The 16,017-nt window shown below is 43.8% G+C and overlaps 1 protein-coding gene across 1 annotated transcript in view; it reads left to right on the top strand.

Moving 5' to 3' along the window:
- Positions 1-428: 428 nt before the first annotated feature.
- Positions 429-16,017, top strand: part of LOC120451470 (RNA polymerase II degradation factor 1) — a 34,822-nt gene continuing 19,233 nt past the window's right edge. The window contains exon 1 of the mRNA XM_039635158.1: positions 429-461. Within this exon, the coding sequence (XP_039491092.1) occupies positions 438-461 (24 nt within the window). The 5' untranslated portion in view covers positions 429-437. The remainder of the gene's footprint in view (positions 462-16,017) is intronic.

The raw sequence follows: 16,017 nt of genomic DNA, 5'->3' as shown, positions 1-16,017 counted from the left end.
CCCGGCTGTCGAGTGTGTTGGCCAGGCCGAAAGCGTTCAGTACGAACTCTGCACTTCGCACAACAAGACGCCAAGCGACCAGCGACGACGACGCCAAAGGCGCTCGGCCAAAGCCACAGAGCCCGAGCAAAAACTACGTAAATTTTCCACAGCGATTTTCCCCATTTTCCCATTCGAACACCAGCGGCAACAAAAACATCGGACCAGAGGTCTGCGTGTGTGTTAGTGCCAGAGCGTGTGTGATTTGTGTGTGCGCTATATAGTGAATCGTTCTTGGCCCGGCGATCGAGTTTCCCATCTCCCCCAAAAACCCGCAAACATGTGGAGCTGGGGCTAAGGAACACCACGGAACCCAAAACAGCCAGCGACTAAGAAAAAGGCGCCAAACTTAAATTACCGCCAGCCAAGATTACCTCCTCAAGACTTCGCAGGAAACCATGAAAATGTGGACGGAATCCAATGTGAGTAGATTGTGATATGTGAGAAAAGCTTACTATAGCTCACTCTATAAGTACCGACCTTGATCTTGTCGAATGCTATTTCGTGTTTGTTCTAGCTTTAGATGGCATACACTTAAATCGAAACTGAATTTAGCAAATTTCGATCAGATGTTACCATTATACTGCAATTGGTGCAGCATAAGATGGGACAGATAATCTTCTTACTACATATAATACCTTATGTTGGTAAATGTTATTATATAATGTGATCACTCGAAAGCTAATTTAAAGAGATGTATTTATATCTTAAATTTCTTGAAAATATTAGAGAGCTGCAAATGTTGTTGAAATTGATCATGATTTATTTGATGGTATCACCTTATTATGAACGTTAGTTTCCCTACATTAATTGGGTCCACGGATCTACATATGGTTTATGGCGGTGTGTGATATGATTGCATATGAGTACACATGTGAGGTGCATTCGCTATCTTTGTTTTGATTCTTGAGTTTCTTCTATCGGCATTTACGCTTTATGCGCTTGTTTCCTTTGCCGTTCACCGGCGAAACCAATTGAAAAGTCATTTGGCTACGGCCACGGGAAATGCTCAATGGATTGGCCAGGGGTGCCACGGGTGGTGGCCATTGGGTGGGGGGTCAAGGATGGGGGCCTCCAGCAGCACGCACGTCCATGTGGGGCATTTGTAGTAGGCACGCACAGCACGCGTCGCCAGCTAGCCATTTGCTCGATTCCCTCGAATCCCCCGATTCTCGTTTCTCGATGCCCGATTCCGATTCAGATACGATTTCCATTCCCAAGTTGGGGTCTTTCCCGACAAGCCCCCATCGCAATCGAAGCCAAGTAAACAAAAGCCAACAACATCAAGGTTTTTTCTCTCTCTTTGTTTTCTTTCTTTATTTCTACCGCTTGCAGCAATTAAATGAAAGTTTTTGTGATGATGGATGATGAAGGGGGGGGTGGAGGTGGGTGGTGCGGACGTGATGGTGATTGTGGTGGAGGCGTAGAAGCCGGCGAGCAAAACAAAAACGGCAAAAATGTCATACACGTCGAGGGGGTGGCAATCGCATGGGGCGGTGCGGTTGGTTGGAGGCATGTAAAGTGCATTGGCACTTAAGATTCTTTGCAGGCATCAACTTCCAAGTTTCCCAACAAATAAAACACGAAGAGGAAATAAATTTTTGAAATAAACTTGACCCACAATTGGGCAAAGTGTTCGATGCAAGATAGATATGCTGGCTTTGGGAAAAGTGTTTGGTACCAGGAATTTGCCGGATAGAAATGTATTTAACAATATTATGTTCGTTATAGTTTTACAAAGTTTAGTTATAATAATTTTCCCAAACTTAGTATTTAATGATTGGTAAAATGTCTTTAACTTCAACAAGGTTAAGCTTAAGATTACACAATAAGTAAAACTTGCTAAGGACAGTTAATCGGTCTAAAGGTTTTTGTTTTTTGTTTTAAATTTGTAATGCTCTTTTTTATTGGAGCTGTTAAGGGAAATTAGGCGTCAACATATTCGACCGCTCTACAGAAATGATTAACAAGGGCAAAGGTCGTAAAACGGAAAATCCACAATAAATACACGTTCCACTCCCCTCTTACCAATTTACGCACACACACAACTGCACACACATCCACCGCAGTAGAATCCACTTGTCCTTGACACAGTGACGTACCAAAGTCCGAACGTAGTATAATAATAGCATCATGACTTGCGCTTGTTCCGCTCATTTATGGGGGATGGCAGTGGGCGTGGCACCCCGGCATTTCATTTTCATTATCGGTCCCATGCAAATGCCCGTCGCATACCTTAGGTCAGTTTCCGTATCATAAAAAAGTCCGGATACGAAACACATTCACGGGGAGAGGGGGCAGCAGCCGGCAGCGGACGAACCCTTTTTTCCGGGCTATAAATACAGGCAAAAATCTCTAACTCGAACCGCAAACATGTGGTGAATGAACAATTGCCGCCACTGGGCATTTGAGTTCTACATTTTATTTAAAGCGGTTCTAAATGTTTTTATATTTGTATATCACTTAAGGATATCCATTTAAAAATGTTTAAAACTCGTTATATGAGTGTCAGATGAATGATACCATACCTTACTTCACATATGCTTTTAAAAAATGTAAAATTATGTGCAGTTAGTGTCGCACTAACTTTTTCAAAGCATCCTTTGCGACTCGCACCTTGCTTATAAGTAAGCTATAAATACATTTGCATGTTTTAAAGCAATTTGAACATGTTATAAATGGCATTGAGCTTGTTTGTTTTGAGAGTTAAATGTTTTCAAAACGATCAAAGTCGCATTATGAACGCGGAGTAACGAACTTATGCAACGAATGTAGAGTGGTATTGTAGCACAATTGTATTCGAGTTGATGTGGACAATTCCGTATAGTGATGTTTGACTGTATAACGGCTTTATGCGTATTTACCAGTACGCATTCAATGGGCCACAATAATGGACAGCGTGCTGCCTCTAGTCTTCTTCTTCTCGCTCTTTGCGGCCATAATTTATTGGCCACTTGTTTCTAAGCGACGGCAGAGCAACCTGCTGTCATGAATGAACGCAGAATGATGGAGCGGAGGAGGAGAAGCAAAAAGGAGGAGGATGGGAGGAGGGTGAGTGACTGGCTGAAAGAGTGAGTGAATGCCACTCGCTAATAAGCATCAAGAGCAGACACAAAAGGGCAAAAGCAAAACCAACAACAAAAGCAAGAGTCAACAATAACCAGCGCAGGAGTGAAAGAGATGGAGGCAGAGGCAGTAGGCCGGCAGCACGTGCTAAGCACATTTAACGACAACTACAACAACAACAAAGAGCGGCCACAAAAACGATTAAATTAAAAACCAAAACAAACTAAAGAAACGGCGCAGCGCAGCGCTGCCAGCGGCACAGTCGCAGTCTCAGTCGCCGTTGACGCCGACGCCAACGCCGACGGCAACGGCGCAAGGAGAGAGATACAAAAACAATGTTGACTATATACGCAAAGGCACACACCAAAACAAAGGAAAACAATAAAAAACGCCACCGACGAAAGCAGCGCGCATAATAAACGTCAATTTAAAAATGCTAAAAGCTGCGCAGTCGACCCAAGACGGCGACAATAATAATAATAAAAAAGAAAGAAAAAAGACCAAGGGAATCGCCGAAAGTTAAGAAGTAAACACAGGCACTCACACTCACACACACACACTGATACACAGGCAGAGAGCAATAAAAAATAACCCTTTTTCCGGTTTTGTTTTGCTTTGCAGTTTCTAATCAAGAGGAAATACATGAAAGCCAACCAAATGCCGCTACTTTTTTTATGGTTTGGGGCGGTGAGATTTCTTTTTGGCATTTAGCATAGTGAAAACACCGCAATCCTTTTTATGTTGTGCGAAACACTGACACAAGGCGGAAAACAGAAAACAAATTGACGGGATTATCAAGGGCTTGAGCATATTTACGGATTCAGTGTTGTTCATTTCATGAGTGGAACTCAAGAAAGAAGATAAGGGATTCAGAAAATAGCGAAGAAGAGTTAGGATATAAAGGAAGACTTCTGTCTTCCAACTAAAACTAACTACTACTGAAGTGCTAGCAATAATAAAGATAGTATTTAAATAAGAGCTTTAGCTTGAGCTATTCCTTCATCTGTGCACAATCCCAGATATTTTATCTATAGAAATGTATCTTAAGATATGAATTGCGAAATAGTTTCGTGGTTATAAACGGGGAACCCGGGAACGCGTCACAATAAAAAGCATTTACGATTAGATCAGCTGTCCGTGGCATTCATTGAGCAATTTTTCAAAGCCAAATATTTACTACGAGTTCACACATACCAGCCGGCGGCACGCGAGAATTCACTATCAACCCACGCTGATTATTCAGTGGCTATAAAAACAATAAAAATCATCTCTCAGCCATTTACATACATAACGATCAAAACAAAAGCCCCGCCGCACGGCCAACAGCTGATTGGGGTAGGGTCGAAGTCGAATTTCACATTCATACAAACAGACACTCGCGTTCGATGCCGGGTGTCATAAATAATTTCGATTTGACTTATATTATTAGCTAAATAAATATGAACGAAAAAAAAGCGGACAGCGCAGCAGAGCAGAGAAGTAAAAAGAAGGCAGACGTCGGAAGCAAACAAGCGCAATGGACGGACGGCCACCAGAAAGAGGCATGAAATTGAATGACTATGACTGAGTGAATTGGAAGACAAAGCGGCGCCGCCGTCGACTGCGCTGCTTAGCGTGAGAAAACCCATTAAAATTGTCAAACACAAACGTCAACGTAATGATCGGCCCCTAATAAATGACAATCGAATGGGAATGAATGAAAGAAACCGAGGGTACAACGAACGAGAGCGAAAGTGCGATTCCAATAACGACAACAAATGCGGATCGCATGTGGAATACAAATGGGTCACTGGAAAGAAGTCGTCAAGTGCCGCCAAGTACTAGGAACTAGTGGATTTCCGAAATATCAGATGTGGGAAATAGAGGTTTCGAACATTTGTTGAAGACAGGACTCTTTTAAATTCCGTTACTGCTAATTTGATAATACTATATGCTTTAGGTCGAAATGAAATTCCGCGTCCATATAAAAAGCATATCCTTTGAGCTAAGCACGCCACCTAAATTCATGTGTATAACTACACTTCGATTAATTAAGCATGTTGCACTAGCCATAGATTCATTTAGTTTACTGTTACGTTGTTGGTTATTAAAAGTTATCTGTAGGACTAGTGATTGATAGGAACTTAATAACGAGCGATTACCGTAGCACTAGCTAATTAGACGGCTGTTAATCAACTGCCGAAGCTCAGCTAATGTGGATGCCTCTTTGCATCACGAAAACTACGTAAACAATGTGCAGCAGCGCATCAGAAGGCCTGAGTCTGAGTTGACATGTACACAGAGTCATCCACAGTGTTCCCCACTTCGAGGATTGGGGGCTGGGGCTCTTTAGCCAAGTGCAATGGCAACGGCAACGGCAAAGGCAAAAACAACGAGACTTGTTCCCCCATGCCAGCAGAAAGCCCCGCCCCTGCGGACCGACCATCCAACCCTTTGGCAGCACGAAGTGGCGTATCAAAACAAAAAAGGCGACGACAGCGATTCACGTTCTGAGCACAATTAATAAATTATAGACGGCAGAGGAAATGCCGGAGACCAAAAGGCAAGAGCTGCGCTGCGACAGAGGACGAAGCGGCGACGTCGACGGCGGCAGCGACTGCGGCAGAGGGGCCAGAGTCGAGTCACGTGTAAAGCGGCGAACCAAGTGATCAAAACAAAAACCGACAAAAAACGAATTTATCATTACAACAAGCAATAAAATTAATCAGCAATTCAAAAACTGCAAGTGGCTCGGCTCTTTTTGGTTTTATATGTGTGTGTGGCTGTTGTTGCTTGCCGTCTGAGTTGTTGCGGTTGGTTTAATAACCCGAAAATAATCGCGGGTGAGCGACAGGGATGCCAATAGTTGGCAGCAGAAGCAGCGGCAGAGCCAGCGACGCCGGCAGAGAAACAGATGAAGTAGAGCAGACGTCGTCGGCGTCATTAAAACAACATAAAAAGTAATAAATAAATATGAGTACGGCCGAGAATGTGCGTGTGTGTGAGTGACAGGGAGAACGAACGACCTTCAACTTCCTACCCTCTCACCCCTGCCGACAACATAGACAGTTAAACGGCACAGTGGTCGCTCGAAAATTAGAAGCTCTTGCCGCTCAAATGTTTTTATTTGGCCAAAACTTCTTGCATGCGAAGGTCTTCTCTTGACTTTGAACCGCGTATGTTAATTTATTGTGATGGTGATAATTATTTGTCTGGGGGACTTCCCCTAATACATATATACATACATATTAACAAACGCATAATAAAACCAATTTGTAGATATGTAAAAATTTACTAAATTCATATTTCTCCTTATTCTTTCATATCTAAGTATAAATGTTATTTTATACAGGCCTTCATATAATATCCCTGTAGTATTGAACTTCTTCGTTCTTAAAAACTCGAAATATACTAGTAGAAGATGTATAACATTGTAAAACATCTAAAATATTAAAGGTTCATAGGTCCTTACAAATTAAAGTTCATATTTTCTTCTAAATCTTAATAATAATCTTCTTTATGTATAGATACAAACTTTAACTTAAAATAGAACCTTTACAAGAACTGGAGGCACAAAGCTTTCTTCTCAAGGCTTCTTAATCTATAATTCGTTTATGTTTTAGTTTTCGAGAACCCACTGTAGCTTAGGTGACATGTGAGGTGGCGCTACCTGTCCGCCTGTCTGCTGTCAAGCGGTGACATTGATAGCTTTAACTGTAAACGCCGAGCTGCAAGTCGAAGAGCTGTGACAGAGCGAGGCGGATAGACATTTGTTCACACATATGTATGTATGTATGTACATATGTACGTATGGAGATGGATGGCACTTGCCAGCAGTCAGACAGGGATGGCGGGCAATCGGCATAAATTAAAGCGAATGCAACATGTGAGTCTGCCCAGTCGTAGTCTCAGATTTTTGGCTGCTCTGCGGCGCTGCCAAGTGTTTTGCATATATGCAAATCGCCCGCACACAATCCACGGCCGACCAAAACACACTCCACGCACACACACACACACACACAAGCGTTTCGGGAATGGGGCAAATGCACCTTGCAACGTCGCGAATTCGAACTTGTTTGGAGTCGCCTCGAAGAGAGCGCTCGCGTCAGTCGCCGAAGAACTTCAAAGCCAGCAGCATGTTGCATGCCATAAGCAGAAAAAAATAAAAAATTCGTAATAAAAACTGAACAACTGAACAACAACCGCAAAGGCAACCCAGTCAGCATTCAGCTTGCAGCATCCACAATCCCTGGCAGCGGCAAATTAAACTAATAAGCGTAAAAGGAACAGCGAACCGATTGCAGCGCTGCCACTGCAACGTCGACGCCGGCAGCGCTGCTGGAGCAAAACTCTTGGACTGTCGAAATCCATTATAACCCCAATCGGCAATCGCATTTCTTCCTTCGAGTGGCGCGGTCGTGGAGCTCCAATCGTGCGCCCCACACCCTGTCTATTTCACAATTCCATTACATATTGCCAGCTGCACTCGAAGAAAAGTTGGAAGTACCGAAAATGGATGGGGGAAACTATTAATTTATTTTTTATATTTCTTAAAAATGTATTTTTAAAGTCAGCGGTTTTGTCAGAACAGAATTAGGTTTACATGTAAAACCTCAGGAACTCTAACTGTTAGGGAATGTATTATTTTTCATAATGTAATATCTTGTGAAAAATCAGTAATTAACTTAAATATTATAATTAAATTTAGAAATTGGGTGTAAACAGAAGTACCTCAATTTGCAAATAACTTTAAAAAAGGTTTATTTTGGAACTAGCGATCATTTTGTAAGCCTTGATTTATTCTTAGCTGTTGCGAATAGTTAATTTTTCAGTGGGAAAAATCATAAAACTGAAGTTTCATTGATACCCTAAGCATCCCCTCACGGCAGCAATAACCGAAGCGAACTGAACTGAACGTAACCAGCTTTTGGCCCTGGCCAAAACTCTAATCCGACAGGGACAACTCGGACGGGACTGGGGAATTGGCAGGGCTAGAGAGATTGGTCAGGGAAACAGGATGGGGGCCAAGGGGCCAGTGGAAATGGGAGGGGCAGACGAATCATGCTAGGTGGGCTGCAATGCGAGCTTTCGGAAATTGAAACTGGCATTAGAAGAGTTTCTATGAAAACCAGCATTCGTAGAGCAAACTGAATACTAAGAAGCTTAAACACACCAGTTACAGTACCCAGAAGATCATGCGATACAGTGCATTTTTAGTAAAGCCAATGCAGGTAGAAATTCTAATTTAAATATTAGAATATGTTCGTATTTTCATTGGGGTTATCAGCTTCTTTTAAATTTTAGAAATTTTAAGTAACACTACTATCTAACAGTACTATCTAAAATGTTAAATAATCACCCAAAAACTCCACACTCCACCTCAAGATCTGTTATTCACCAAGAACATTTAGCCTGAAGTCAGAAAATTCCGACCAATTCGGTATGAATACAAAGATCTATTCTCGGTGACCCAGAAACCAAATGAAAGAACACTTCATACATTAAAGAAACGAATGCAGCGCCAATCAGCCAATGGGAAACCCCAAGATTAGCAATTTTAGGCCATCTCGATTCCTGGCTGTGCACCTGATCTCAGTTATCAATGGTGTTCAGCCCCCTGAGAGGAGATCATAATGTACATACACGTAACACGTATACCCATGGAACCGATCATTTCGACAGTCGCAATTCCTCGCAAGCGATCGGGCAAAAATAGCCAGCGCCTCCGAACACAAACATTATTAACGCTTTTGTTGTTGTTTGGATAAGTTTTACTCAATCGCATCGCATCGAGTCATCATCATCATCCAGTCCATTCCGCGGCCTGAAAACGCGAGGCGAGGCAATGGCGATGGCGATGGTGAGAGCAAGCAGGTCTCCAAAAATAATGCCAACAACAGTGCGACGAACACAAGGCCAACAGCTGGTCGCTCGTCTTTGGACCCGAATCCGCATCTCTGAATCTGAATCTGCGTCTTCATCGACATTAGCACCCAACATCTCCGTGGCCGTCGCCTCCGTCCCCTTTTCCAATCCCCAACTACGTCCCTGGCTGGCGTCGCATCCATTCCGTTCGCTCTGTTTCGGCTCGTCGTTCCACATTCACGTCGACATCCACACAGCGCAACATATTCACACTAAAATCCGCCGAAACCTGCAGCACTCTTTTGCTCTAACCCCTGGGACGGGGTTAATATTTTGTCGAATATTTGGCAAACTAGTGCTGGATCCTTGCTTTAATTTCCATGATAACTGTTTTAAGACCTTAATGCCTTTTCAAAATCTTCATATCTGAACAATATTCAAAATACGTATTATTTAAGATATGCCACGACGAATGCGAACGCAAGACAACTGCAATGTGCCCAGAATCGCGTAGTTTTATCAATAGAACTAGATACATATATCGTCATATATTAAGAATAGAAACCAAAGATAGAAAATGTATACTAATACTACGATCCTACAATCAGGAACACAAACGCGTCTTGCAAGGGTATTTAAAGCTTCGGTTGCAACATTAAACCTCCTCTTTGCTGATATTTCAAGTAACTAGCACAGGCAACAACAACATCAGTTCAGCAGCACCAGCACCGAACATGTTCAAAGTTTCTCGGATGCGACGGCGACAACCAGCACAAGCAACAAAAACAACAACCAAGAGCCGCCTCCGCCGCACACTCGCATAAAATTTTAATACAAAAATGCTGCCAAACATTTGCCCACCCCCGCAGTAGCAGCAGAGGCCGACGCAGAGGCAGTGGCAGTGGCAGCGGCAGAGACCATTACGCAGGGGCCTCTTTCTTTCGCTCCCTCTTTCTCTTCGACCTGGCACTCAACTGAACTCAGCTCAGCTCAGCTCAACTCGCCGTTCAGAAATTTCATTTCAACATGCTTCTAACAGAGCTCGAGCGCAGCCAACAGATCTTGGTTTGCTTTAGCAAAAGCATCTTAAATTTTTCTGTTCAACCGTGCCACCCGCCAACCGCCATCCCCCCCACCGACCGCCTTCCGCCATCGGTCCCGTCGACCCCGTACTTTATAGTCGTACTTTGTTGGTTTTCTACCCACAAGTCTTTCTCTTTTTCGTTGTCGCTATACCCAGAGCCAGAGCCAGTGCCAGAGCCATAGCCAAGCTGTAGCCAGAAGAAGCACAGGCCGGGGCAAAAAACCGAGGGAAAAAGAATTTTTTTGTATAGGTATTATTTCGTTCCCACATACGACGCGCCGAGGCGAACGACGGTCGGTCGGATGGTCGGATAGTCGGCTGGTTTGTTGCTTGGTTGGTCGTTTAGTCCCACAGTCAGTCGACCGTCGGATGGGACGATGGGACTATTCGACGGTCGAAATGAACGAAACGAGAATGAGTGTGGGATGAGAGGCAATGAGTGGTCGGGTCGGGTCTGGGGTGGGTAAGGAAGGGAAACGGCAGAGGCCGTGACAGCGTCAGCGCATGTATGTACATATAAAACCCGATACTACGTCAGCCAGGGTTGCCAGGGTAGATAGGCAAGCTAAAGAAAATCTAAAAGTATCAACCATAGAATGAAATATATTAAATATAGAATTATAGCAATTTTCAAGTGATCTTACATTTGTAGTACTATAAAAAGCAACAATTTGGTTCCGCCGGTCGGGTTGTTCTCTAACGTTTTACTTTAAACGATGAATCCATCTAATCTATGGTTTCAAGGAACTCGTTATATTGCTCGCAATCTGCTCTGTGGGACCCGTTGCGAGCGTTCAATGCCGTTTCGTATGGCCAACCGCCTGGCAACCCTGTGCACTTGTGTTGCTGCTTTAGCTGCTGCTGCTGCCTCTGCTGATGTTATGCCGCCTGTCTGCCAACCAGCCTGCAATATCCCGCTACCCGCTCGCCGTTCCTGTACCCCGTCCGCCTCCGCCTCGGCCCCCTGCCAACGGGTGTACGGCCATCAAGCCATTTGCCTCTGACAGCGCACACGATGCGCCGCACAAATATCGTCGAGCAGCCAGCGCACATACAACCCGACGTTGTATGTACGGGCTACATATTTTTGTAGGTTATGTGTATATAGCTGGCGGTCGGTGAAGCGGTGTGAGTCGAGCATTGGGATTGTGGGAGAGAACGAACGAAACACCAAACGAACGAACTTCGGCGTCGCAACGAAAACGAGCTTTGCCTTTCGGCCCTCTCTCTCTTGCTCCTACTCTATGTACGAGGCGGCTGTGTGTGGGGGAGTGTATAAATACAGTGAGTACTGCTAGGTAAGAAAAGGTTAGATACTTTTGCTTATTTTACTTATAAAAGTATGATTTCATTCCAATTAAAAACACTAAAACATTGGGAATTAGAAGTAAGATAAATTTAGCAGAATTTTTCTGTTTTCTGTTTTGTTTTGTTTGACTACTTAATTAATCAAAGGAACATATTTTCTAACTATATGTTAAATATTGAAATTCAAATCTCAGTGGTATCCCTTAACGAGTACCGCCTGTACACTCTGTACATAAAATGTTAAAACTCTGATTATGACGATGACGTTGGGCTGCGGGGTGAATGGTGGGGTGGAAACGGCTGGGTTGGTTGTTGAAGAGGGGAGCGGGCGGTTGGGAATCGGGGATGAGCAACGACAGCACAACAACAGAGAAGAGCTGAGCGCACACACAAAATAAAGCAGAGGAAGAAGAAGCAGCAACAGAAGAGGGAAAAAAGTTTCAAATGGAAATTTTGAATTAATGAACGAAACGAAACGAAATGAACTAAACTGGTTTCATTTGTGCTCTGAGCTCAGAGTTGTTTTTGCTTTAGCCTGACGTTCCACACTCTTTTTTCTGCCATTTCTGTTGTTGTTGTTGTTGCTGGTGTCGTCGTTGTTGTGCCGCTTTCTTGGCGGCCTGTATGTACGTTTCTCATTTGAAAATATTTTCGCCTCGAACGAAAGAGGCTAATTAAGCCAAAGGAATTTCTTTGCAATTTCCAGCCAGCAGCAGCAACAACAATTGAGTTTCGAACGATTCAGTTTGAAAACTTGTCGTCGTCGTCGTCAGCTGGGTTTTAAGTTTTCGTAGTTTTTGCAAGAGGAAGAGAGCAGGAAGTGAATGAGAATTCTCTTTTCTTTTGTTTTTGCGGCGAGGTGATCCGCAAGCGATACGGCGAATTCGCCGCGAACGGATCGCTTTTGTTTATTGCTGCCACTTTGGTTTTGCTCGCTTTTCAAGGCAATCAGGTGCAATAGTTTCTCGATCGGCGGTTCCGAATGGTCGCCTTTGTGGCAGAGTTGCTGTTATTATTGTTGCTCCCCTGAAACAACAACAAGCACCGGACCCAAAGCGGAAATGAGTGGATCGGATCGGATCGGATAGACCGATGACGATAGGTTCGCGGCAGACCGAACAAGTGCAGAATCGGCCAGGAGCGTGATCTCTACTCTATGTGCTTAATGCAAGACTTTTTCTGGACACTGCGGGAAAATGACGTAGCCTAACCATAGTTTCAGTATTCAATTGATATTGTTCAGATCTCCTAACAATGTTCAGGACCAGTATGTTAAATATTTCTGTTTAAACGTAGGTACTCTTATTATGGGGATTCAACAAAACGGGATCTACTTCAATTGTCTCCTGAAATCAAATTGAAATTGCAAATAGCAAAAATATTAAGCAGCTTTTGCGGAAAATGCTGGCTTTTTTAACAAGCTACTAAACAATTGTGTACAGCTTTTAGTTACCTTAATGGGGAATCCCTTAAGCTCTATGCATCTGAGCTCCTGCCGAAGTATGAATGATGTTACTTAAGGAACACCAATCTACACCTGCCTATGTATTTACTGGAGAAGTTTAACCTGTATTTCAGCAAATGGCATACTTTCTCGTTCTACCGTTTTTTTCAGTGAAGATAAGTTGTGTGGTGGCGCTGCCGTTGATTATTGTTCCTTGAACAACGGCGGCGAGTGCTTCCTGTTCGAATGGTTTCTTATCAGCAGGTTGCACCCGATGCTATCGGTCAGGGTCGTCGGTTCAGGCAGTTCGTTGCTGCAGGTTGCTCCTATTTTGCTCCTGCTCCTGTTGACAGATTGTATAATTGGCGTTGAATTAACTCGATTACTGAGCGTTGCTCGCTCCTTCTGATTGCTATTATTCCTGCTTTATAGTGGCGAATGAGTAGCACGAAGTCCCCATATGCCCCATGTGTGTTTGTGAGTGATGCAAGCAGTAATTAGGTAATAAACTTCGTAAGGATGCAGGTAATTAGTTGTTAGGAAACAAATCTAGTAATTTCTTTTAAATTCAGATTACAGGAACGTTGCCAATTTAAGCTTAAGAAGCCAAAAAAAACGGCAAGTTTAACACCGTAAAGCAATACTATTTAATTGCAAATCGAAAAACTTTTCAAACACACTAATTGGCTATCAGTGCACCAAATATTAAGTCAATTTTATTGAGTAGGAATGTTTACAGCTTCATAATCATATATTGGGACTTAATAACAAATGTCTTGCAATAATTAGTAGATAATTAGTAGATTCCGCTTAATATCTTATTATTTTAAGACTTTTAAGACTATTGAATACAAATATCATAATCAGGAGGACTATAACTAACTCTGTTGATGACTTCCCAGTTAACCATATTCAGAGCTTTCCCGGCTATGCAAACAATCAACTGAGAGGCAAGACTTTGCGAAGCGGACACCTGTTTTTGCAACACGATCGCTATTGTTGTTGCGCGGCTGCGGTGTTGCTGCCGTGGATGGTGCAGTAGTAGCAGCACAATGGTGGTGGTGCTGCTGCTGAAAAGTCCTCCTCCCCGACACCCCTCTCCACTCATCTGCTGCTTCTGCCACTCGGGCCATTTATTCAGCATTCAAAACTCGTCTAAATCTAAACCGAAGCAACATGTGTGTTGTTTGCCAGTGAGTGAGTGCCGGCTAGCTTTCAATGGGACACGTTTGGTGGGGGTGGTTCGTTCAGTTCAGTTCAGCACAGTGGTGTTTCTGTGGGTGGGTGTTGTCCTCAGGGGGTGGCGCAGCCTCTGGGCCACCAACTACATGTATGTGTGAATAGCGAATGCTGGCAAAATATTTGCACGACGCAGCCTCGCCAAAACACACGCACACACATTTAGAAAAGCTAATGGCAGCGGCAGGCGCAGCGCGTGTGGGCGGTTGCGCAACGTCGCTGCCGACGTCTATACCGCTGTCGCAGCTGCCGCCTCAGCCGACGTCGCTTGCATTGAACTCGGAAGTAGAAGCAATAGAAATAGAGAATAAAAATAAAACCAGTTGGCGACGCGGGCCAACATGCAACATCATAACATATTCAAATCGCCAACAGCGCCGCCAGCGGCATTGTAACAGCGGCATCAACGTCACAGTCACCGTCGGCAGCGCAGCATTGGGATCCGGAGCTTTTACTCTCACGTGAAAAGCGATTTTTTATCACCGCCGTGCCGTTGTTGTGATTTATTTGCTGCACTGCCTCGCGTCCACGAATATAACTAAACAAGCAAAGTGGCCCAGAAACACAGGAGCTCCCGACGCAGCGATACTCAGGAAATATCTGAAATCGGGGGTGATACGTTCCACTGCTGCATTCATTTATGATCGATGGATCGATCGATCGGGTGATTGAATCGTCAAAAGTATGCTGCGGAAAATGTCAGCAAACTCAAGAGATTAAATAAATAGATAATTAAAGGATTGCAGATGGGCATATAAAAAGTATATGGGGGTTGGATCATTATGGATTCAACAAATGCTTCTTTACTGAAGTGTACTTACTGATACGTTTTTACTTAATTTTAGAGTAGTTAAAAAAAAAACCGGACTTTTTCCCAAAATGAAAACATTAACAATTTTTGATCTTTTATAAAAACCTTATTATGCATTGGTTAATCGTTCAGTTACTTTATAGATACGCTTTATTTCTCTGGTAAAGTTAGTACTATCCCGCTAGTAATGGATTGCTCATATTATGCATTTTTCTGTCATACAAAGCTGGCTTGAAATCAGGAAGATCACAAATCCCTTTAGATTATCCAACTACTCCATAACAGTAAGGCTTCTCTCTAACATCTGGTACAGTCATCCCTTCCCCGCGAGATACATAGTACCCGTGGACCCATTGTACCACAGTTGATAACCAATAGCGATGGCCTCGACCAGTTGCATGTCCGTCATCAGCTGGACGAGAACCCGAACTACCTTTGGACCCCTGTCGATGGGGAATAAAAAAAAAACCCCAATCTCGTTCGCCTCGAAGTAATGACATCAGCGACTGAGACGCGGCAGTGACGGAAGCAGCGGAGCAGGATACGGCTAAATATGCGACGCAAAATTGGTTAGGTTGGGTCGGATTTTGGTTGGGTTTGTCCATCCCATTTGCCGAGCCAGGCAGCAGCTCGAAAACAATCAGTCAGCGTTGGTACGCAGCCTGCGACGGACTGGCCGACTTCGACTTCTCCTGCGCTGACCTTCAATCAAGAGTTCGCTTTGGGAAGGCGAATTAGAATTGGCGCGCGCTTTCTGGCCAATATGCAGTTGTCTTTTTTTCATTTCATTTAGCGAGTTTTTGGCCCAAAAGAGATAAGCTGGGCGAAAAGCAGGGAAAAAACGAAAAACAAAAAATGTTTCAAGGCGAAATTCGCACAGCAATCTTGGCAATAGCGCATAAAATAGCACAGAGCGCACACGAAGCGGGCAAAAAGTACCTGGCAGATACAGATACGACTGCCAGTGTGCGAAGCGAACCAGTCAGCCAACATCTGAGATACAGATACGAGCGCGCCGCTGAAATAAACAAAAATGTTTCCACAAAGAGGGGGGGTGAAGAGAAGAGAAGTGAAGGGGAGAGGAGAGGAGAGAGACCAGAAGAGAAGAAGCCGACGTCGCCAGCGAAACAGCAACAGCAATAGCAGCTCGAGTTCAGTTTTGCTTTTCCCAGCGAGCGTTTC

Source organism: Drosophila santomea, chromosome 3R (genome assembly GCF_016746245.2).
Source record: "Drosophila santomea strain STO CAGO 1482 chromosome 3R, Prin_Dsan_1.1, whole genome shotgun sequence".
Classification (NCBI taxonomy): Eukaryota; Metazoa; Arthropoda; class Insecta; order Diptera; family Drosophilidae; genus Drosophila; species Drosophila santomea.
Note: the sequence above shows the minus strand (reverse complement) of the source record. Positions and strands in the feature narration are given on the sequence as shown.